The 24,408-nt window shown below is 40.3% G+C and overlaps 1 protein-coding gene across 1 annotated transcript; it reads left to right on the top strand.

Annotated features, from left to right (window-relative positions):
* The first annotated feature begins 497 nt into the window (after nt 1–497).
* On the top strand, nt 498–24,174 carry rab11fip3 (RAB11 family interacting protein 3 (class II)). The gene is made up of 13 exons (XM_029527613.1): nt 498–3,447; nt 9,280–9,373; nt 11,614–11,690; nt 14,840–15,012; nt 18,539–18,739; nt 21,538–21,573; nt 21,684–21,777; nt 21,857–22,101; nt 22,598–22,679; nt 22,783–22,920; nt 23,036–23,191; nt 23,292–23,432; nt 23,512–24,174. The coding sequence occupies exons 1-13, from the start codon at nt 1,804–1,806 to the stop codon at nt 23,623–23,625; spliced, it is 3,195 nt and encodes a 1,064-aa protein (XP_029383473.1). The 5' UTR covers nt 498–1,803; the 3' UTR covers nt 23,626–24,174.
* The last annotated feature ends 234 nt before the right edge of the window (nt 24,175–24,408 follow it).

Below are 24,408 nucleotides of genomic sequence, written 5' to 3'. Positions count from 1 at the left end.
TCCCCATCAAAAAGAATTAGAAGGAGCTCTTTGGATTTTCACTTGCAGCACATGAACGCCACTAACTCACTAAAGTAAGTCAGATGGGGGCGCCAAAACATTACAATTGCATCCACTAAAATAATTTTCTCCAAATGATAAATCGCCCCCATTAGTTGCCTCTCAGTATGATGTTGCTCATACATGTTAGACCATAAAGAAGAAAAACAAATTGAGAGTTGATCAGATGGCTTCACAGAGCACACCCCCCTGCTGAAGCGTCAATGGGCAGCTGAAAACCCCCCTTCGCACCTATTAGCTGAACTTTGACCTCTGCTAACCTCAAACACCTTCATTGCGCTGACATACATGTGATTGTTTTAAATAGTTTACAGACATCATAAGATGACATCTGATCGCTGCCATAAAGCCAATGATACTGCGGGTGTCTTGTACGCTTGCGTGAAACGTCAGTGGTGTGTATGCGGCTGGAGGAGGAGGAGAGGCGGAGGATGGGACACTGCTGATGCTGATGCGAGAGCTTTCGGTGTCTGTGATGTGACCACCATCGGTGGACTGACTGACCACATAATGGACCTCATCGGTCTAAATTAACACCCGTTTTCGTTTTCTTGTGGATTTCGACGGGAGTGATGTGTTTTTTGGACGGGAATAAGAGAGGAATTTGAAGCCTCGCCTCGTCGCTCGCCTGGCCTGTCCTGTGGCTGACACAGGTGGACTGCTGCTGGAAAACGGCATCAAACTGGAGACGCAATATTGGACCATCACGGAGGCGACACATCTCGTACCTGCCCCACGTAATCCGGAATATTGACTCTGAAACATTTGGTTTAGTTTTCTCTGAGGAGGAGGAGGGGGTGGGCCGTTTGGTGTGTTAGCTAGCTAATAGGCTAATTTCGCTAGCTAGTCAGTTAGCAGCCTCTCTGGCCAATGGCACGAAAGGAGCGAGATGCTCGAAGGAGGAGTTAACGCTAGTTGCTAGCAAAGATTCATTTGAGACAAGCCAGTCGACAATATATAGAGTGAACCCTGAGGACTAGAAAGAAATTTACCATGAGCCATACAGGTCGAAGTTAATTCACGTTTGAGTGACGCCGGTCTGACAGGTTTTTTTCCGCCGCACTTCTCCTGGGCTAATTAGCTTGCGATGGATGAAATGAGTTAATCGGCTAAAAGAAAGCTAATGTTGACAAACACTGCTGCCTTAACGCTTTAACTTGTGTTCTTTAAACGGCTTCGTTACCGGAGCTTGTTTTTAGCTGTGTTTGTCGGTTCAGCCCGGAGACTTCATTTGGGGGAATTTAGCAGCTTTCAGGCCGAGGTGAAGCATGTTGGCGGTGGATGAGCTGAATCTGGAACATTTGGCAACAACCAGGAGCGGATCTGCCATGACAGAGAGGGACATAGTGAGTCATAACACACCTACATCAGTGCTATTTTCTCCAGAGAATTAATATGACTTTTGAGTTTAGATAAGACTGGAGGAAGTGGCAATAGTAAGTACAACCACTGTTAATCTATTGCTTGTCTGACATAGTTTATTTAACCAACCTACCCTCTTGTAATTATCCCCACTGTCTTACCTTTTTGTGGTTATTTATGAAATGTCAATATCTGGCCGCATTTCTTAAATATTAGAGCTAAGCGATGCTTGTAGGGATTTAACACATTTAAGATTTCACGGGCAATGTGTGATGCCATTTAAAAACATGGCATTAAAGTCGAAGAGCTGGCTCTTGACTACAGCAGTGAGATAAGAGTCACCAGCTTTCCCACGTTTGTGAAGGTGAACATTTAATATAAATGGAACCAACAGTCCTGTCTGGCCCTTTGGGGCACACGCAGTGGGAGTCAGACCAGCCATTTCCTGTTGGGTTTCACACACTGGATTCAGACAATCTCTGTCAAAACAAGAGTGGCCAAACAGGTTTGGATTTCAGAGACAGAGACCAGAATGAAACATCCCAAGCAAGCAGCGAGGCAAACGTTTTCCAGGACAAGTCGGGGGAGTTGGGTAACCTCATAAATATCTCAGATTTTTCTTGTGGGGATTTGCATTTTGAGGCTGATCGGTTTTCAACCTCGGAATCCTCTCTTCAAAATACTCATCTAGAGGAATTGTCCTATAAAGAAAAAACAGAGGGAACTGATGAAATCAGTGACTGTACTTTATCCTGGCTATTTTCTCCAAATGTCACTGATACAGTTGGAAAAAACTTTGCCTTTGAGGAACTGAATCTACCGCAGGAGGCCCTTCTTGACGACTCAAATGGCTCCAGGAGTCAGGCTGGGCTAGTGAGTCTCGGTATGCCTATCTCGCCATCAAAGATTACCACAAGGAATTCACAGATCGACACAATGGATCCATTTTTGTTGGTAGATCTCCTCTCAAATGACCCTCCTTGTCCCATCCCAGAGTCCTCAGGTGAATTCAACCCACAGGGTGTCAGTGAGGAGCTGGTAGATCTATCAGAACACGAGCAGGCAGGTCTCCCTCCCTCACAGAACAGGGGGACTTTGTCACCTGAAACTGGAGACAAAGGTTTATTCCCTGATCAAGTGACTGATCTGCCTGTAACCAGTAGCACTATCCTGCAAGGTTTGCCTGAGAATTGCATCTCGCAAAACCACATCAGCACGACAGTGGACTGTTTGGAAGGATCTGTGCCTTTGTTGGATTTAGAGGTACCAGATTGTGATAGCAGTCTGGGCCTCTGCCCAGTCAGTCCTGCCTCTGATATCTGTACAGGTGTGCTGTTACATTTATCAGCAGAGGAGTCAGAGGTGGGGGGTTTGGGAGCTGCTGTAATTAGAAATCTGACTTCAGAGCAACATGGTGAGAAGGGCTCATTGGCACTGGATTTGTCAGCTGAACCTTCATCACTGACAGTGCCTCTGGAAGAAGATGCCTTTACTGAGGGTGATTTCACCAGTGAAAGTTACAGTGTGGAGAATGTATCTAAGGATTTGATGGAAGACAAAATTTGTTCTGAAGCCAAAAACCAGGGCAATGAAACAATGGCTTTGGATCTGTGCTTGACTGCTGACGAGGTCCATGATCAGGAAACTTGGGATTTGAAACCACAGGCAGGCGTGCATGGTGAACGTGTTCCTGATCCAACAACTGAACAGAAAGAAGAGGAGAAGGTGATAGACTTTAACCAGCTGGCCATACCAGATTGTCATGAAGATACCCCATTTGATTTTTCAGTTCAGGACTTGAACACTTCTCCTGAGGCTGGATGGACTAGTGAGCAAACCGTGGAGACAATTTCCCTCTCTAAGATGGTGGTAGATGACTCACTGCCAATGGTTTCAGCTGTGAACACAAGGGAGGAAGATGTCTCTCCGCTAAAAGCTGTATTCGATGCATTAGATCAAGACGGAGATGGCTTTGTTCGCATTGAGGAGTTTATGGAGTTTGCTGCTGCCTATGGGGCTGATCAGGTGAGATCCCTTGTTTTTTTTCTGTTGATTTCCCTGTTGCAAGCTGGCAGCCACTGAGTAATGCATGCTGAGAACAGGGTTGTGTAAAACCATATAAGACTCCATATATGTGAATAATTTCTTATCTATTTTATGCTCAGCCTCTGAGAGCTTTTTGCCAAGAGTCTGCCTTATTCAGTAAATTAAAATAAACTTGTCCCAGTGTTTCCAGTTGGTTCAAGATTTAAATCTGTTTATTGTTTGATTTTTTGTCAGTGTATCAGTCTAGGGTAGTCGTTTTAATTGATAGTTAATGTGATAGATCCAAAATGTTCATGTAGAGACTAGCATTGTGGTTGATTTATATTGACTTTAATATTAGTTTAAATGTCTTCATGATCTGAATCAGGTTTATGCCATCCTGATATCCAATGCGGCAGAGGTAACATGACCCCAGCTTGAGTGTTACGCTGTTTCCCGCAAAGCAGCTCTCACAACTCCATGTAATAGAATTGGCTAATGCCGCTGTGTATTGTTAAAACCACGCCTGGATTAGTTGTCATCTGTATTTGGTGCACGTTCAAGAGCTTGGATTTGGGTAATGGTCGAGATAAATCTGTCAAGCATATTGGCTGTAATAAATTCTGTCAGGACTGGAACCCCTCCATTTGTCAGATGACAAGCACTCATCTTCCAATTTGCATATCCTGTGGTTTGGGGATTATCTCCTGTGAAATGGCTGATGTCTCCCTCAACCCATGACACACACCCATTTGTTCTATCTGCCTGGCACCAGGAATTTAACTTAAATTTTTCAAGGCAAAATTTGAATTGCTTACAGGTCAAGAGATAATGCAAACCCCCCAACTACCACACACACACCAAAAAAGGGTATTGAGAAGATTAAGGTGTCGGTCTCATCTACAAAGTATAAAAAACTGGCACAGATCTCACATGCTACTGACACATGCTAATATCTTTCCAGTTAGACATGTTTGTTTCAACTTTTTACAATAATCAGACTGAGCTTCAACAAGTGATCACAGCATATGCAATGCCCCAGTGAGCTTTTTCAACATATTAACTCTATTTAGGATACCACAAAACAAATGTTGTCACATTGTATATTTTTTATTTTCATTTTTAAGACTTTTGCTGGTTAGTTTAATACTAACCAGGGAATTAAAAAAAATTCATAAACTCTATACATGGCCTTTGGATGTGCATGGGTACTATACACATAGTGTGGTGCTGGCTCTCTAATGCTTTTTAATCCCTTCTCTCCCAGCTCAATGCCCCTCTATTGCCCCTCATCTGCCCCGTGTCTAGCCGTAGATATCTGTGGCTCCCCATGCAGGGAATTGTGAAGGATTAAGAGTAAAATGTATTTTCCTGAGTCAGAGGGACTTCATGGTTTGTGTGCTATCCACTAACTCCCAATGACCTTGTTTTCAGGGACAAAGTGGGGCTTTTGTCATGTTAACTCTAATGTAAATCAATTCCACCTGTTGTGTGGCCAGGCAGAGCTAAAAGTAACACATTTGTGTGACACTGGAAAGTGATTTTATTTCATAGGTGTGGTCTGTTTTTTGTTATTGCATGTACTTAATCTCTCAAGTATTAAGATTCCAGCTGCTTCCTTAGCCCTCAGCTTCTTGAAGGTTTCTTTGGGAGAGCTAATCAGATTCTTCAGGTTGATTACTTTTGCATTTTTCTTTTAGTTTAACTATCAGATATGAGCAGGCGCCAATATATGCCCTTCCAGGAAACTCCTCTCAGATTTCTGTCCTTCCATGATCAGAGACAGACTGTGGCTTTGGCACGTTTGCCTTTTTCATTCGTAATAAGCAAGCGAGCAGGCAGCAGACAGACTTATCATCAGACTTTTTGGAATGTCATATAATGCCTGTAACCTTTAAGTAGATATGGCCTCCATTATCTGAAATCAAGGATCTGTGGGGAAGCCAGGTCTGATTTAACTAGACAAACACCCAATGCGATTGATTCGTGGTTTGGGTAGAAATTGCTTCTCTCTTAATTTATCAGTTTGGAAAACATGTCCTAATGTGTTTTCCATATTTGAATAAACTTCACCCTGACATGTTCTTGTGTTTCGGTCTAATGGAGATAAAGGTGGTTTGAATAGGTTCTACACCTGAGCGGCTCTGATTAGTGAAATTTGACAGTGGACCATTGTGGAAACACATGCATTTTAGTCTCTACAGTCTCTTTCTCTGTACTGACCCAAATGAACATCCAATGGTAATATATAATTTTGCTTGTAGTAATTAGAGGTTTAAGGGCAAAGCTCGGAATCCCATATGGAGTTTTATCAGATGGAATAATTTGTTGGTACAATAGACACATTTTGATATACTGTATAGTAAATTTTTCTTTTGTTTACAAGTTTAATTGATTTATTATTATTATTATTATTATTCTTTCAGCCATGCTTTTAAGTAACCTTTGTGTTTGTATTTATATTATAGCAGCTGGATTGTGTTGTTGATAGTGGTTGAGGACGACAGGCAGGCCTTGCATATGGACATCTTTGCAAATGTCCTAGCAGCCTGATTAAGACATCAGGAAGGTATTCATGAGATATTTGCATGTTTGTTCACCTGGTGCTTGTATGCTAGCATGCAAATGTTTACTTCAGAATTATTCCAGGATATGATAGTGACTATGTACATGTGACACACACACACACACACAGTGCATTGTGTGTGGTTTAAATATGAGCATTATATAGAATCGTGAAGCAGAACTGACTCTTCTACGGAAACACCATCCCACAATCTGAGTTCATATATTCCCCTCTGAATTTCCAATGTTTATTCTTTAGTTATAATAATTCACTAGTGACTCTACAGCTTTTCCGCATGAAACATAGTTGTCAAAATAACAATTATTGAATTGATTTTAATAATTGAGGGTTGATATGTAGCCTGTACCAATGAATGTCATGAAGCCATCTCATTTAATATCGTTTAGTGGTATATTTTTATTTTATATGTTTTTGAACTGGGTGAGGAAAACAGTGTTTGTTAGGTATGCGGATATGACCCTTTAAAACCTTTTGATTTAAAAACAGAAATAAAATGCTCTAATAAAATGCTCTGCTTTCAGGTCAAGCAGAATGACCTGAAAGCATGGACTATTTCTGTGAAATTAGTCACTGAAAAGCTCCCTCCACTTCTGGTTTTGACCCTGATTCACAAAGCCATACTGAACTGCATTGTGGTTGGGTCTCCCTTGTTCATTGTCACTCCCATTTGCTTTACCCAGCCTCCCACCCCTTACCCGCTGCTTTTTGTGCTGCCCCTCTAATCCTCAATGGAATGTCCCATGCCCTGAATCGTCCCCTTCTTGACTTCACTTAGTGTACATGTACTTTAACATTTTATATTCAAACACCATTCTGCCCTTTTTGTCCTCTTCTGGAAACCACTGGCCTTATGATTACGATTATGAGAGTTTTGTTTTCGGAGCTATTGTGAAATTCCCCTCCAGGCAAGAGTTTCACCAAAGAGTGGTGTTCTCCATGGGGTTATGCACAACAGTGGTCTATGTGGAGGCGGTCAGGCGTTGCACAGCAATGATTAGACACAAATAGAGGAAACAGAAAAACCACACGGCTTTCACTGCTAAGCAATACAACAGCGTTCCATTAGCAGTTAGTTTTTTCGCAGCTTCACTGATGTCTCTCCGTGCTGTGCGTGTTGGATGAAACAATGCACATTACTAATGCCAAGGATAACATTTTAAATTAACTGTTACAGTGATTGAGCCAAAAATTAACACCAAAGAGACATGTACTTGTCTCCTTAGTGGCAAATTTGGTAAATTACTTTACACCCATTTATTTAAATATTTCTTTTGTATAAAGTTTTTCAATAAATAGGTGTTGACTGCTGGTAGTTTGCCAGTACAACAGCTGTTCAAAGGCTTTCCCAGGATCCTGGGGCAAAATAACAACTGAACTGAAATCAAAATCACCTTTGGTTTTTAGGCAAGACCAAGGAATAGCCTAGAGGCTCTGCTCACAAGTCCTGAGGGGCCTGGCACTGCTGCACAGACTGAAAAACTCAGGTATAGGCCGCAGATATATCACATTATCACATTACAGTACATTTTGACTTATCCGTTTACTTTGACTGTAAAAGTCCTTAGAGTTAGTTAATTGTACTGTCAGATTTTTACTGCAGACAAATTACTAGTACTATTTCACTCCTCATCCTAACCATTTAGCTAAAATGCCATCTTAGACCACAAACATTCAGTTACACCTCAGTTTTCTCACCTAATTCAGCAGAGGTGTCTCTGAACAGATTCATATATCCTGTAATGCGCCATAGTGAAACAACAAAATGTAAGTATTTCTTTAAATGCAATACCCACAGATTTCTTTTAACAAGACCCTGCATCTTTGTATATAGCAAATCTACTGTGTGGAAATGTTTTACCATAGCAGAGATGGGAATGGGATGTACCTTGATTCCACATGCTAAACTTAACATTACAGTGTAAACCACCATTCAGCAAAATCAGCCACTCCCCTCCTCTGGCTAAATACAGCTGGGTTTAATTCACCAAACTCAGCTTGTAAGCCACGGGTTGTCAGAGGCAGTTTATTAGGCGTTTCAGCCCTCTCAGCCTGCTGAGTCGGAGCTCAGCAATGGTAAGGAGATCAAGTTGTTTTTAAGTGTAAGCGATATAAAAAGTTTGGAAGAGGGAAGCTGCGCAGAGAATGAAACTCACTGTAAAATGTTCATGTTGTGTGCTTCCTTTCTTAAGGAATAAGTGACCTAAAACCACAGAAACCACACCTAACATCCTCTCATGCTCCCTCCCAGCTAATTTTGTCAGTGATACTGGCCTGAAATTATGTTGTAATAATGGGTTAGTATAATGTTTGTGATGGATGAGATTTGGCTTAAGCTATCATTTATTTTAAATAGATGTCAAATTCTCAACTCCACCAATAATTTTGAAAATAGAAGCATATAGGATTTAGGAACCAGTTTGCTGAAGAGTAAAACATTAACCACCCCAATATGGCAAGGTCATGTACAGGTGAAGACTCAGTAGGATGAAATTAGATTTAATTTTACATACATTAAGGATAGGAACCAACATCACACTGTTGTTTGTTTGTGTGTGTGTGTCTCTCTCTCTCTCTCTCTATATATATATATATATAATCAATCTGAGGTCCTCTGATTCCTGAAGCAGTGTCTCTTGTTGCCAGGGTAACTGACTGTGGGAACATACTGTATGTAGGTGCGCTTATGTAACCCAACTTGAGTGCAGCAGCCTGTCTCTGCAAAAAATGCTATATTGCTTTACATTCTGAATGAATTTTGGCTGTCGTCTAGTAAAAATCTGTTATTTGAGAAACACAACCTCAGTTTTTTTCCCTTGTTGTTTTAAGATATGCCGAGTATGAAGACAGGGCCCTTGGTACTCTCTAAAATCCTTGTGAAGTCACTATTCAGCAAAATCCAGTCCAAAGCAAAAGTTGCTTTTCTTCTTCTATAAGTGTTTTATTGGTGGCTTTTTGCTGCTGTAATCAAAAGTTGATGATCTTCTGCAGCCAAACTGTCATGTGAATGAAGTGAACTTGGGAATTAGGTCTAAGTAGTTTTGAGTTCAGATAAAGTACTGCTTTGTTCTTCTGCCTGTATTTTCCTTTCCACTGAAGTTAGTAATCAAACATTATTTTTCCCTGTAAAACTTCCCCTTACATCATCTATTACATCATCCAGGCAACCCAAATGATAGGGTTATGGAAGGGTTTCTATTGCCAAGTTGAAATCAGTTATTAATTTTATGGTCATTTTAATTTTTCAGGTGAAGGATCTGACCAAATTTTTGGATCCCAGTGGTTTGGGAGTGATCAGCTTTGAAGACTTCCACCGAGGAATTTCTGCAATTAGCAATGGAAGTGAGTCAAATTCACTTGGATAATATTGCATGTGTGTCTGTTCACATATTTTTTATATTCTCCACGTGTTATTGTAAGTAACCACATTTATTTTTCCATTTAAACTTGATCAAGTCTCACCTTTTTGTGGCCCAAATACAGCAGTTTTTTTTAGACTGAAGATTCAGCATTCAGTGATTTGTGAAGCTTATCTTTTAAAAATATGTGGACATAATCTGCCATAATCTTGCATGCGTCATGTGCAACAAATGTGATGGTTTTGTTTCTTTAACTATTTTGCTACTCTGCTTACAGATCTAATTGGTTGTATTTACATTTTTAATACTATTTCAATATTATGCAACTTATGAAATTAAATTTGAAATAATTTCCTTGGTCACAACAGTGAGTGAAAGATGCACAATGGTTTGATTGATACACAACACTGACTGTGTTGACACTGTAAAGGTTGTGGTGATGTCATTTCAGTAGTGCATTGTTTGCCATGATCCAACCAGTGTATTGATTTGTGGAAGTCTTTCCCAAGGCTTTCTGGGTTGCACAGCTCTGGTTACTCAGACCATTAATAAGTCATGCACTGGAAAGCATGAGCACAGACACATGGGCTGATTGGCGAGGACTCTGAGCAGGAGTGGCAGAGTGATGGGGTTTGGACAGAGTCCTATTCACCTAAATTATTTACTATCTTCTTTTTGCCCTGTCCTCTCTGCTTTTCCCCCTCTTGTGAAAAGTTGGAACTCAGTGCTCTCAGATTGATAAAACGTAGACATATTAACAAGTCAGCAAAGCACACCCTAATTTAGATCATTTTTGGACTGTTTGTGTGTGGAAAGGGTTGCTTTTTAATAAGGATAGGAAGGCCAACTATAGAAATGTTTGATCCTCTGCAGTGACTCTGACATGTCAGGAACAATAAAAATACAAAACAGAAAGTATCTGTGTCCTCTGATATTTTGAGATTATGCCCTGAAGAGTGTAGGTGTGTGGAAACAAACTAGATGCTCCTGCACAGCCCCATTTAGTTCAGACTCATTTCACTCAAATGGCCAAATGCAGGTATCGAAGCTCAATCTGTTGAACTCGACCAATGGGAGCAAAGCCTTGAGTCTTCTGGCAGCTTTAGAGAATGCTGTTTGTATTCAGTTCTCCCAGTGGGGTGCTCTTCACAGCTCTGTTTACTAGATAATGGCTGATGGATGTCCAGCTTGTTGGTCTGTCTCAGGTTGCATTACTTTTCTGAAGGCCCTTTCAACAGAGGCCTGTATTGACATTTAAATTCGCTATGGGCTGCTTCTTGTCCTTTTTTATTGTTTTATGTTGGCCACATCTGTCTAATGTTACAGACTTTGAAATTCAGCGTGTAAACGTTACATAATGTTTATTGTCACATCATCCTGAACTTACTGGCTGTAAATATGACAACTAGGACACAAAGTCTTGAATGTCCTGATTATATATTTGAGCGAACACATTACAAGCATGCATATCTCGTTGCCAAATATTAATATTTGCAGGCTGTGTGTTAATGGAGTAACATGTATTTCTTTAAATCATGTGACAGAATATTTAATACAGATATGAGAGAATTTAAAATAATTAAATCCTGACGCAAAAATATATTCTGTGTCAGGCCAAATTAGCATTTTAAATAAACAATCCAAGTAACATTATTTTCATTTAATTCAAAATGCAAATCTAAATTAGAAATAGCACCTGCTATTATTAAATAAGACCATACCTGTGTCAACTGTATGTGAAAATTTTTCTGACAGACTCATGATCATTTGAGGCATTTCAGAAGAAAATGCTCACTGCATCGTGAAATTGAATTTCAGGATTTGTGCTTTTGACAACATGAATGCATATTTGATTATGAAAAATGAATATCGACTTTCAGGCATTAATTTTAAATTATTATCTTTTCATTATTAGTTAAATAATACACGAGAAAGAGTAAAGTTTGTCTCTAATAATTTGTTTCTCCGTGAATGAGAGAGGGAATGAATACTTTTCTTGGTGCTGTTTATTTTACTCTATAGAGCCCATTGACTTCAGTTTCGCTGTTGACCTGTTTCATATACCTGCTGCCCTCTTTCTTCTATTTACATGACAGCTTTGTTTGTTCATGGACGTTAGTACTGTATACACCAGCCTTGTGTTTGTGAAGCCTTCCTTGCTGTTTGACTACATGTGTTTATTGTGCAGACATTAAACCGGTCTTTTTGCTTTCATATCTGCAGGTCCAGAGCCACAACTTTACAATGTAAACTATAGTCCTGGGGATGGAGCTGTGGGCTGTCCAGAGGAGTACGATGAGGTGAGGTGCTGCCCTTATATCTCAGCCTCTTTCTATTTGTGTTAGTGGCCCAGTTGTTGTGCCCTCAGTTCCCACTGGTGCACCCAACAGGACAGTGTGAGGGTTACAGACTGACCTCTCTGTGCACGCTCACTCATCCCACTGTAATTCGCTGGTTGGTTTGGAGAGCTATCATTAACTCTCTGTGAATACTCCACAGACTGAAACACCCTGGTTTGGCTGACACTAAATAGCATCTGGCAAAGCTAAGCTTTTGAGTATTCTTTGACAAACATTGGATTACATTGAATGTGCTAGAGTTTTTACGTGTGTAGCTTCATATTTTTACAGTTGCAATCGGCATATTTGGAATTCCTCTCTCCTCCTGGGCATGCAACTTGTATATTTAACCATCATTGTTGCTGGCCTCCGCAAAATTGGTGTTTTTGCTGTTGTGTGCAATCCAAGCACTTGCCGGCCTATGGTGGTTGTTTTTGTGATGCATACTGCTTTGTCTTAGCACCCTCTCTTGGTGTTGTTTACAAGTGCAGGGGCATGTACTTCTGTCAAAAATGCAAATGGATTTCTCCCCTCTTCAATCCATTTTACTGCCTTTGTGTTCTGCATGAGTTTATAATTCATGCAGAACACAAAGGCAGGTCTTGCTATAATGGAGCATTCATGCATTATAAATGACAGAGCACCATGAGGACTAGAGGAAGAAAATTTAATAATTAAATTTTTTAATTTAATAATTATAGCAACAATAATACAAAGTTATTCTACTTGCCATTTGGTCTGGATATAGAATAAGTATGTAGCATGTGAGGCACCTGGGCTGTCAATTTTCAGTGGTGAACGCCAAATAAAGAATCCAACAGATCAAATAATCCTTTCTGTACTTTATTCCTGCAAGAGGAAGACTGTCTACCAACAGAGGGAGGGAGTGTGCTAAGAGAGAGTGTCAGCGTGAGAAAATCACACGTGTATTTATAGGGTTACACAGACCAGGTGCAGAAAAATGAAAATGAATCAACAAAAGATGTGTTCACCCCCTAACTTAAGGCCAGTTTACACACTAGTACACCACTATGACTGGGGTCAGTGAAGTTATCTGATCAAAAAACACTCATTTGCAACAGGAAATGTTTGACACCAACAAAAAGCACAGAGAATACTTCCATGGTTGAATGCAATAACACAAGGCTAACTTTATTAATATGAAAATTTCCACTACACATCTTATCAGTATTCAAATATAAAATGCATCAATTTTGGGTCATTTTTCTTTTGTCCAAAAAATTCATGGTTTTGTTTGGATTTCTTCTCACACTTTTATTTCGATAGTGTTTGTACATCATTGTTTTGTCGTGCAGTTACATAAAAATAAATGAATTTATGGAAAAAAAAAAAAAAAAAAAAAAGGGAAAACGCTCCAACCAAATATAGGTGTTTCTAATAATGGAATATTAAACTTCAGTCTGAACTAAGAGGGTGATATAACTGGTCATTCATATATAATATATTTATACAAAAAGTGTTCCAGCTACGATAGCTGCTGTTTACTGGAACCAACGAGTAGAGTTAGAGGGAAGTTTGTACATGTTTGAAGTCGTCGCCACACCTGTGTCCTTTGCCTTGTTTTTCCCTTGGGTTTCTCTCTCTCAATGGCTGTGCTGTTCCAGTCCTGTTTGCTTTCAAAACAGGCAAGGTAAGGCTGGGTAACTGCAGCTGGGCATTAGAAAAGAGCAAAGCCCCATCTCTGCTATTTTTCTCCTACTAAATATTTTTTTACTGCTGCTGGTTTCACGTTTAAGTCTAACATTTTAATTCATAAATAGAAACACAACATCAGTAAAAGCCTTTCCATTTACAACTAATATTATTGTCTGCGGCTTACACCACCTCTGAGTTTTACAGCTTAACAACATTGTTTGTTTTCTGTTGGCACACAGCCACAGTTATACAGGCTGTTATGATGTACAATATTACCCTCATTCATGATGCAGTCGGACATATTTAGAACATGGCTTAATGATTTATACTGTCCCATTGGGCTGGGAAGTGAAGCTCCCAGGAGCCAAGAAAGATTTAAGTTATTCAGCTGATCGTTTGCTGTTGTAACTCTGGGCTGAAAGCTGGCAGCAGTTCATTAAGCAGTACAGCTGACTTCTGTTACTCTTTGGACTTTGACTCTGTCTCCACCCCTCTGGCCACCCAGCGGATCTGTACAAGGTGTTACAGTGTTTCCATTTTTTCCAACGTACTCCCACTCCCTCTGAGTGACAGTGAGGAAGCTCTAGGTATTACCAGGCTCTCATGGCAGGCCAGCGTTCCTGTCACTGAGACTTGACAGAGAGAATGCTACTGGGCACGGTGGATAGCTCTCTGGGGCTTGTGTCTCCCGATGCTTCTTATATAATGGTATGTTGGTTTTCCTGAACTCCCTTTTTTCATCGCTGTGTCAGGGTTCTGATACCTGATAACATGGCTCTAGTTGCTGATAGAATTACATTTTTTTCTGCTGGCATGTCTGTCTGTGGATTTTGTTTTGAACATTTGGAATCTCTTTCTGGGAAAGCCTTTAGCTTACTCTTTTTTTTTGGGGGGGGGGACTTGTTGCTTTGATGTGTTGATGCAGCAGGTTGTGATTGGAACAGACATCTGAATCATAGCAGACTCTGTTTATGATGCTTCGTCTTGTTATTGGTGTAATTGGTATCACTACCAACTGGCCAGACCTGAAGACTGAAAACAGATCATTTTTGAAATAGCTGCTGTTTTTGTCTTTATTGAAAAAACAGGTTTGTTGTAATGTTTCTTTGTTTCATTACCTTTAAGAAAGGAAACCAGTTTTCAACAGATATTTAGTTAGTTTTTTGGAGACACTGTTAAAATTATGTTAAAAGTTATGTTACAGCTGGTTGAGCATCGGCTTGCTGTTTGTACAGTATTGTTTTATTATAGCAAATCTTTCTGAAGCTGTTGTATTATCCTTTATGTAAGGAAAGAATATCACAAAATACAGATTATACTGAATTCTCTCTGGTAAGTATAGAGCCTTCATTTGCATTCATGCACTGCTTTTAGCTCTATTCATATCAATATGGATTTGCAATATTAAATCAATCTCTAATCTGACCCTTCCTGCTCTTTTTCTTTTACTACAGCAAAATGAGGTGACTGACAGTGCATACCTGGGCTCTGAGAGCACATACAGTGAATGTGAGACTTTCACTGATGAGGACACAGGGGCCCTCGTACCCCCTGAGATGCATGAGGATGTGGAGACGGACAGCGGCATTGAGGCCACACTGCATGATCCAGAGGACGGCGGAAATAGGTCAGTATAAATTTCACCCTCAGCTTACCAAAAGCACAACGTCGATTATAGCTTATGTGCTCAAAATTCCTTAACACATATATACTCTATTGTGCATTTGAGAATGAGAAGGTTAGTTTTGAACCTGACTGTCATGCATCACAAATAGTAATGGAGACAGAATTTACGTTAGATTTGTACAAATTTTCAGCTTAGTGTTAGCCTTGGAGTTACTCTGCACTGACCTTTCACACAGACCACATGGTTTACAAGTCTTGTGTGCCCAGTGCTGGATCCCTCAGGTTCTATTTGGGTCACCAGACAGGCAGATTAAAAGGAAGCTACAACTTTACTGACACAGTGTGTGCAATATTCAGCGGTTTTATTTTTTACTTTTTTTCCTGAACTGTTCTTAAAATCCAGCCGCTCATGTACTCATGTCATACATTGTTACAGGCAGTTTGAGACATTTCCCATAATCACCAGGGTCATTCGCTGTTGATGTTTTCTTTGAGGCTGAACAGGAAAAGCTCATTCAGAGATAACTTTAAATTTGCACTGTGAAAATGTGAGAAACTTTGAGCACGAATTCCTTCCACCACTTTTCACCGTTGACAGTATCTTAGTGGCTTATCATTTGTATGGTCTGAGAAGAGACTGAGATCTACTCATCCTCTCTGAATTCTCAGGTTAGCATAACCTGTAATGATTTGAGTAAGTGAAATATTTTCCTTGACTTTTTTTTTTTTTTTTTTTGGGGGGGGGTCAAAACAATGTTTGCTTATCATATGTTCTTATGTCTTGTGGTTGCTTTTGATGATGTTGGATTTTTCTTTTCTGTGCGATTACATTGGAAAATACCCAGTAATTTGAGCTGTCATCAGCACAGCTTGGTCAAAGCTGTCAAAATAGTAAGAACTATGCTTCTTACTCACGCCTTCTGCATTGCAAATGTCTTGCAAATTGTGTGGTTGGTGTGATCAGCATCTCCTACTGACACGGCTGTTTGTCTGTGCTACATGCTGGAGTTGGTTTTTCAATAGCTGAAATAGCCGAAAAGAAATCATGGCTCTCTTTGGTAAGGTGTTGGATTTTAATTCATACTAACTCAAATACAGTATTAGTGTATTATGACTCGTTTGAATGGCCAGTAGACATGATTATGGATTGAGCAAACAGTAGTTTTTGAATCTGTTTAAGGTGTGAAGGGTCAACAGATACACAATGATGGAGCCTATTGATAACTGATTTCACTTCATTTCATTTTATTACTGCTTCAATATTGAGAAAATACTGCTTTAGTTTTCATATTTGGAAAAATAAACCGATAGTATACATAATGATCGCAGTATGCTGTATTTGTAATGTTTTTCCTTGAATATAAGTGTATTGTGGTTTGATCAGTTTTGCTTTATTCTGAAAGAAGGGTAGCTGCTGCAGATGAGGTCCATGTATCTGCACAGTTTTCACGCTGATAGTATTGAAGGCAAACACTAGGAAGGAAATGCAAAGCAGTCAGACCTTTGCTGACTGTGTGACCTGTCTGTCCGGCTTGATGACGGGTTGGAATAGTCTGCCTGACATGGATGTTTTTGGACTTCCCACTCTGTGATTGAGCCTTGAATTCCAGGAAGTGTTGAGTTTGCTTTTTTTTTTTTGTTTTCCCTTTTTTCCCTAGTCTTTGTCATGGGCTAATCTGATCTGATTCTCCTTTCGACTCACTCATAAACATTGCCTTGCTACGTCAGCTGCTCACTGGAATGTAACACTCATACTGCTGGACTCTATGATCGTTATTTTCACTCATCTCAGCAGTATGTTTACTAAAACCTTGGAACCTCTTTGTTGACTTGCCTCTGAGAATGAAAACCCACTCTGATTTTTCATTGATCTTGCCTGTACAATCATAATATTCCTCACTGTCAAATCTGTCAAATAAAGGGGTTTAAAAGTGAGAAAGAATTTGCTATTTACATTGAATGTGAGAAGCACCAAGTCCAGGGACGAAACAAAAGTTTTTCCAAGCGGCCAGGTTAGCCAAATGAACACTTGCTGCAGCCTATGTAGCTGTTCTGAGAATATGCACTGGACTGGGGATTAGGAATCTAACAGGATTAGCCTCCCCCACTCCCCCACCCCCTCTGTTTTACCCTTGTGTCCCTGCACACATTTGGTCCTTGGAAGGTCAGCAGGACTGTCTGTTGACCGTTGCTTAGCCTCAAATCTGATTAACCCACTCCCTCAGTCAACCCTTTCTGGTACAGCCTCAAATCTTTTGGGTGACACAGACGATGCACCATCGATCATGTGGCTCTTTAGATTGGCAACTCATTAGGACCACCAGACCTGACCATTTTTAAAGCCTGGATCCCCTTTTATTTTTTTTTTTACTCTCCAAACAGGAGAGTTTCAGTTTTGTTTTAAATTGGTTTAACCTGTGAAATTTCAGGATTCCACTCTGGTTGTCTGGGGTTTTAACTCCAGTTGCTCCACGGCTTTCACGCCAGAGCAGTGGAGGGCGTTTAAAGATGCGTTCCCTCTCTTCACCATCACTTAATGTGAGGGACCTCAATATGGGGCCAAGTAATAAGAACCTGAGTAAAGGGTAAGTGACTTCAAAACGATTGTCTGATTAAATGAGACTGAGGAATGTCAAGAGGCTTTTGCAAAGTTGGACAGTTTTGTAATTTCAGATTATGGAACTGTAAATAAAAGTGATGTTTTAGGTTTGAATTAGACAAATGGACTGCATTTTGTTGTAAACCCCTAAAATGGGCTTTGTCTCTCTCTGCTGAGAAAGCAAACCTTCGTGCTGATTTGGACATCCTCGTCCTGTGTTGATTTAAGACTTCTAACACATCCTGGTGGACAACGGGAAAGGCTAGTTTTCCTGTTGTCCAGCAGGATGATCAAGGGGTTCTTTTATCATTATCAATTTCAAATTGTGTAAAATAACTTGCCAGTTATAAAAATTGCACACAGTATAGTCAAGCCTGACCCACATCAGACCTTGTGAAAGCTCCTCTGACGTCTTGCCGTCATGGTTTTGCATTACCAGCGAGTCACAAAACATTTTGTTTCTGCCAAAGTGGCCTTTGGGATTAATGTGAATTAACAGATTAGCTTTGAAGACAGTGCTTGTTGAAGATGTCCAGACTGATTTTCTTCCCGCGGGGAAGATTAATTATACATTTGTGGGATTTACAGTAGGCTTTTAATTATTTCTGTGCTTCTGGGTCCTACACCCCAATCCTAAACCAGCCTTTTTAGGGCTTGCTACCCAGATACTGTGGCTCATATTTTGCTCTACTAAATAACTCTCTAAATACTCTAAATAAATGCATGTTTGGTTTGGCTCAGATTGTGGTTTCCTAAATGGATAGTTAGGATCGTATTTATATCGAGTGGGTCATCCATTTTTATTCTTTCTAAATCTGACATATTTTTCCCTATTTTTGGTTCTGACCTAATTTAACGCCACTGTTTTTGTTTACCCAAGTAAACAAACACAGACTACCACAGTAATCCATTCTTATGTCTCCCTCAGGTTTTCCCTGAACTCTGAGCTCCATAACCACTCCCTGGTGACAGTAATTGGTGGAGAGGAGGAGCACTTTGAGGACTTTGGGGAAAGCAATACCTCAGAGTTGCTACTGGAAAGCAGCGTGGAGGGGACGGAGGGGGAGGGCGACTCCTCTCTAATGCAGCCCCTTGAGCAGGTCAATGGCTCCTCACTTCTGTCTCCCAGGTATGAGCTTCTCCTCCCTGCACACCACCCAGTTTTGACTAATTCTGGAGAACAAAAATATCAAACCATTTTACATTTGTTGTGCAAGAGATTTTCAAGAATAACATAATTCTCCTTGCGAAATGAGAGCCCCCAGAGGATATTTAACTCATGTAAAGATGAATCTAATTTGCAGCAGGGCATCAGCTTAGTTTTTATCACTTCTTCCTGGGATGTATGAGACACTGTTGCAGCCGCACTGTCCAGGACCAATTGTTTCAGTGTACATTCTTCAGAGAATGTTTTTTTTTTTTTTTTGAACGAACACTGAGGTCAAAGACTGATAAGAATTGCCTGCAGATGTCCTTTACACTCCTGAGTCCTTTGCTTGTTGAAGGGGAAGATAAAAGGAATGAATACAAAGTTCATTTAGGCAGACTTACTCTTTCTGCTGTTAAGATATTGAAAAAGTGGATGTTGGTAAAGATTCTCCTCCAAAGTTGCTAAAGAGCATTTTCTCTCAATCTAAATGTTTACTTATCAAGTGAGGAGTCTGTTGCCAAGTGTTCTGGGACAGGCATAAGGTGGATGTTTTGTTGTGATGAGTAGAAGACAAACACCTAACAAGTTTTGCCTTGAGCTTTTGGAGTACAGCTACAGGCTGACTCTTTAATACCATAACATAGCCATGCACATAAACTCCTCTTTATGGCACAATAGATATGTGTTGAAGCGTCCAGTGTTGCTTTTCTCAGTCATCTCTTTCCTCCCTCCTCTTCTGTTGTCATCATTATCTTCTTGAGTTTACTTGGGTTCATCCACCTGCCCCTCTCTCTCTCTCCCTGCTTCCTGTTTGCTTCTTCTACTTACCGTATGAGTAAAAGCATAAAAAGCTCCAAAAATAATACTTAAAATAAATTGATTACAAATTGATTATATGTAATATGATTTTTGGATTTTAATTGAAAAGACAACATCACATAGTTAAGCGCATATCTGCCAGTTTGTTATGGTGAAAAAAAACAAAAAACAACAGAAAACTGCAACCCACAAACTTCACCCACTCAGTGTGAATGCGTCACCCTGTTTTGAGCCATTCCTGCTCACTGTTGGCACACATAGCTGTGCTGCCTACACACACCCCCTTATTTATCTATCTGCATATCACAGCACTTCGACTACATCATTGCAGCATTTTTAATCACAACCTTCATGCAGTCAGTAAACAGTGATAACAATGCACACGACCACCAAGTAACATTATATCAAACTCTGTAACGTAACGCAGCATTTTTGCCTACATTAACAGGAACCTGTGCCAGTTTGTTACATAATTCAGACGTGACTTGATTCCAGAATGAACAATGACATGAGGAGACAAACTCCGAACAAAGAAATACGCAACCATTGTTTTCATATCTGTTTGAAAAATAGTACGAGTATCACAGGTTGTCTGAGTTCCTGGCAGAATACAGTAGAATGTTTAGTTCCAGGGAAAGAAATTTTAACGGCACTGAAGAGAGATCAGTACATTCTTTATCCCAGAATGTTTTGTTTCTGTCCAGAAAACAAATCACAAACACACCAACCACACTGCACAGCCTGTTTCACATCTCCCTCCCACTGAAGCCTTTACTCTTTCAAACTTTTCTGTGGATTTCACCAACACCACCTGCAAGCCCAGAAGTGTCCCCTTTCACTTCAGTGCACTGACAGCTCCTCCCTCCCTCGCCCTTCTTGTCCATCACTGACCACTTCCTCCTCCTCTTCCTCCTTGTTTACTCTTTCTAGTGTACCTGCTCCTCTCCCTGACTGCTTTCAGAGCTTCCTCAGGGAGGAGGCGCTGGACTTTTTCTGTAGCCAGTGTCACAAACAAATAAGTCGTCTCGAGGACCTCTCCACTCGCCTCAATTTCCTTGAGATGACTAGGTAACACATCATTCACAACCCACTCCGATTGTAAGCTGTGTGGATGTGTTTGCAGTGCTGAATAGATAGAGTATTGCGCATGGTTTCATAATGTTTGCATGCTGTGTTGGACTGGCAACAACATGGTGTGTGTTTCTTTATGTTAGCATTTAGAAATTATTCATAGAAAAATTCACTTCAAATTCAAAGGCAATGTTGCGCTTCATACATTGCAGCAACCATGTCCTTCCATTTTCATCACCTGCAAAAATTATCATTTTCCAGTTGACCATAATGACTTTCACATGAATAGATCTATTGTACATGTGTAGTTAATTATAATGTGGTTGTAGAACTCTAAAATGATAACTTGTGTGTATCACAGGTGAGTGGTGTCTATTTCATTATCTTCATGCTTCATTTAAGTTAAAAATGCCAGCTTGTAGTGGAGTGATGCTTGTCCAAGAACCTGCTTTTAATCAGAACAAAGTTGCTGATCCAAGATTATACACCATTGGCTGCATTACAGAAACTTACCAACTCTCAAATCCTATTGCACTTTTTTTCACCTCTTTACCAAACTGTTCAACTCATAATTAACTAAAAGAGTATTTAAAAACTTTCTTTAATGCAGTCTATTAGAGCTCTGTGACTTAAAACAAATCCTAGATTAGTATATGTATAGCTTCATACATGCTGCTTGTTTGTGTAGATTGCTGTGATGTGTGAACATTTCCGAGCTTTGTCTAGCAAGTGTAGAAATGAACTCTTCTTGCTTCTTGTTCCTTGAATGAGATTCTTCTGCTGTCAAAGAAAGGGCTGGGGTGGATAAGAAGACCACCAGGAGATGACATCTGTCCTTAACCCTTTTTCTCTTCCTGACCATTTTCCTGTTTTGTTTTCCCATCCAGTGCTGGTAAGAGGCTGTCAAGCAAGAAAGTAGCAAGGTAAGCAAAATTTTTTTCTCAAAACTTCGGTAGGAAAGATGTAATAAATATTTGTTTGACATTAGAAAACAAGTTTATCAAATGCCAACTACTTTCCTGTCCATGCACAGACATCTGCTTCAGAACAGCTCAATGACTCTGGACACAATGAGCGACCTAACGAGAGATATCCTGGAGCTTGCTGACAATGACATCACAGACAAGGTGAGAAAGTTAACTGAGTACAGACACACCAGTAATGCAACACTTGCTTTGCTAACCATGAAATGTATATTTTTCAAAGGTGCTCCTTCTTGAACGTCGCGTGGCGGAGCTAGAGAAAGAGTCTGAGGCGTCAGGGGAGCAGCATGCTCGTCTACGCCAGGAGAACCTTCAGCTGGTGCACAGAGCAAATGCCTTAGAGGAGCAACTGAAGGAGCAGGAGCTCCGTGCTGATGAACAACTACAGCAAGAGACTCGTCGCCACAAGGAAGCTCTGAGTAAGCTGGAGAGGGAGAGGGGGCTGGAGCTGGAAAACCTTCAGGCCAGGTGAGCTAATGTGTAAAGACCTGACTTTTTGTAAATATCTTTATTGACAACGTGAAAATAAAAATATATTTATTTACCATACAACAGATCAATTTATGTTGTAATTTATATTTATCCCTACCACCTGGTTAATTGTATAAGCCATCAGCCATTGAAATGTTCTTGATAATAGGCTTCACTATCAATTTAAATGAATGTAACACATCGGTGTGTGATTTCCTAATAGTTTTTAAAGTATTTTTTTGTATTTGATTATATGGTTCATTAAAACACATTTGTTCATTTTAACACCAGTGTCTGACACACAGTTTAGAGGAGTAGTGCTTCCATACTACCACCCACTGGCATTTGTCTGCCACTGAACATACGCTGTCTTTATATGGTACCACGCTGTCAGCCATTACCAAATTATGCAGCGATAGCAGCTGTTACTTTGTGGTTGCACTGCAGGTTTTTGGCTTGAGTGAGTACAAGATGTATCATCTTTCTTTCTCAGGATGCAGCAAATGGATGAGGAGAACAGCGAGCTGCGGTCCTGTGTCCCCTGTCTACGAGCAAACATCGAGCGACTAGAGGAGGTGAGTGCAATGAAAAAAATATGCTGGTTTACTTTTCCTTCCTTTGGTTCATACAGAATCTTTTTCATGAGTACCATGTCTTTTTTTTTTTTTTTCGTTCCAGGAGAAGAAGAAGCTGCAGGATGAGACAGAAGTCATGTCAGACAGACTGAATGAAGAGACAGAGTCCCGCAGGAAGATGGCTGACAAGCTGAGCCACGAGCGCCACCAGAGCCAAAAGGAGAAAGAATGCACACAGGAGGTGGAGCAGGTTTCCTTATGTTCAATATCACAACGCAGTGTAAAGTTGCACAGCTTATGACCCATCCATATAACTAATGACTTTCCTAACTAATGTCTCTTAATTTCTTACACAGCTAATTGAAGACCTACGTAAACAGCTTGAGCACTTACAGCTCTACAAGTTGGAAGCTGAAGCAAAGAGAGGGCGGTCACCCAGTGCAGGGCTGCAGGAGTACCAGACCCGCACCCGCGAAGCTGAGCTGGAGCAAGAGATCAAACGACTCAAACAGGTAGCACAAAAATTCTGACTTTTCTTTATTTCTATTCCTCTTTACCTAATATTAGCAACATTTTCTGATGCTGTCACATTGAAATGATGGACCTTTCTAGGACAACCGCAGCTTGAAAGAGCAGAATGACGAGCTAAATGGCCAGATTATCAACCTGAGCATCCAGGGAGCTAAAAACCTGATGTCGGCCTCCTTCTCCGACTCCCTGGCAGCTGAGATCAACTCTGTGTCTCGTGCAGAGGTAACTGTTCATCTTAGAATTTGAACTCCAGTAGACAGTTCTTTTTTAACTTCACTGACCTGTATGTCCATGTTTCCAGCTGATGGAAGCTATTCACAAACAGGAGGAGATAAACTACAGACTCCAGGACTACATCGACAAAATCATTGTGGCCATCATGGAGTCCAACCCCTCTATCCTAGAAGTCAAATAGACACCTTGCACCCATTTGGAGTGACTGCCCAGTGTGTTAAAAACATATTGAAGACTTGGCTAAAAGAAAACTACCACGAGAGGATAGAAAAATATTCAGACATCAGATTGATAGAAAAAAAAAAACAATACACTCAAGTAACCCTCTCAACCCCCCACCTCACAAAAAAAGGGAAGAATTTAAGATTTCTAAGAAGTCTGTGGCTGTCAGTGATAAAAATAAGCTATTTTCAGTTAGCTATCCCCTGAGTCTGTACTTATTTATGAGTTGTGTGTGTTAACCCTCCTAAAAACACTTGGGTTCTGGTGACTTCCATGTATTTGGCTAGAGGGACCTGAGACTCCCCCTGTGAGAGGAGTGAATGCGAAAATGCGTGTAAGAAGTCAGTATCATTCAGAGTAGAAATCTACCAAATCCCTCTCCAAAAACAGCGTCAATGTTTGATTGAGCTAAAATAAAAAAAATAAATAAATAAAAAAAAAAGACCAGAAAATCTAACCTTAAGGCCTTAAATGAAAGGTGATTAAAGGATACATTCATGCTAGATACCACACAAGCCTCCGTTCAGCCAGTGGGCTGTGACGTCCTGGTCTGAGCTGAGTCATGTCATAATCACAGAGAGAAATCCCTATGAAGCTCTGGTCAGGAGACAAGTTGAGTTTGTCTATAAGAATTAAAAACTTGCTGTGCTGCTTACCAGGCCCTATAACAGTGTTCAATTGTCTTTCCAGTGAACCCAAGTGAGGGACATTTCTAGTGAATGAGAAATGCCCAGAGTGTAGT

Source organism: Echeneis naucrates, chromosome 19 (genome assembly GCF_900963305.1).
Source record: "Echeneis naucrates chromosome 19, fEcheNa1.1, whole genome shotgun sequence".
NCBI classification, from domain to species: domain Eukaryota; kingdom Metazoa; phylum Chordata; class Actinopteri; order Carangiformes; family Echeneidae; genus Echeneis; species Echeneis naucrates.
This window is presented reverse-complemented; position numbering and strand designations above follow the sequence as displayed.

Excerpts from the sequence above, each read along its gene's own strand:
- rab11fip3 (XM_029527613.1), top strand. The coding sequence starts at position 1,804 with ATGGAACCAACAGTCCTGTCTGGCCCTTTGGGGCACACGCAGTGGGAG. Across the intron at positions 9,374-11,613 it reads TTCTGCAATTAGCAATGGAA|GTCCAGAGCCACAACTTTAC; the intron begins GTGAGTCAAATT and ends TCATATCTGCAG. Across the intron at positions 15,013-18,538 it reads CCAGAGGACGGCGGAAATAG|GTTTTCCCTGAACTCTGAGC; the intron begins GTCAGTATAAAT and ends TGTCTCCCTCAG.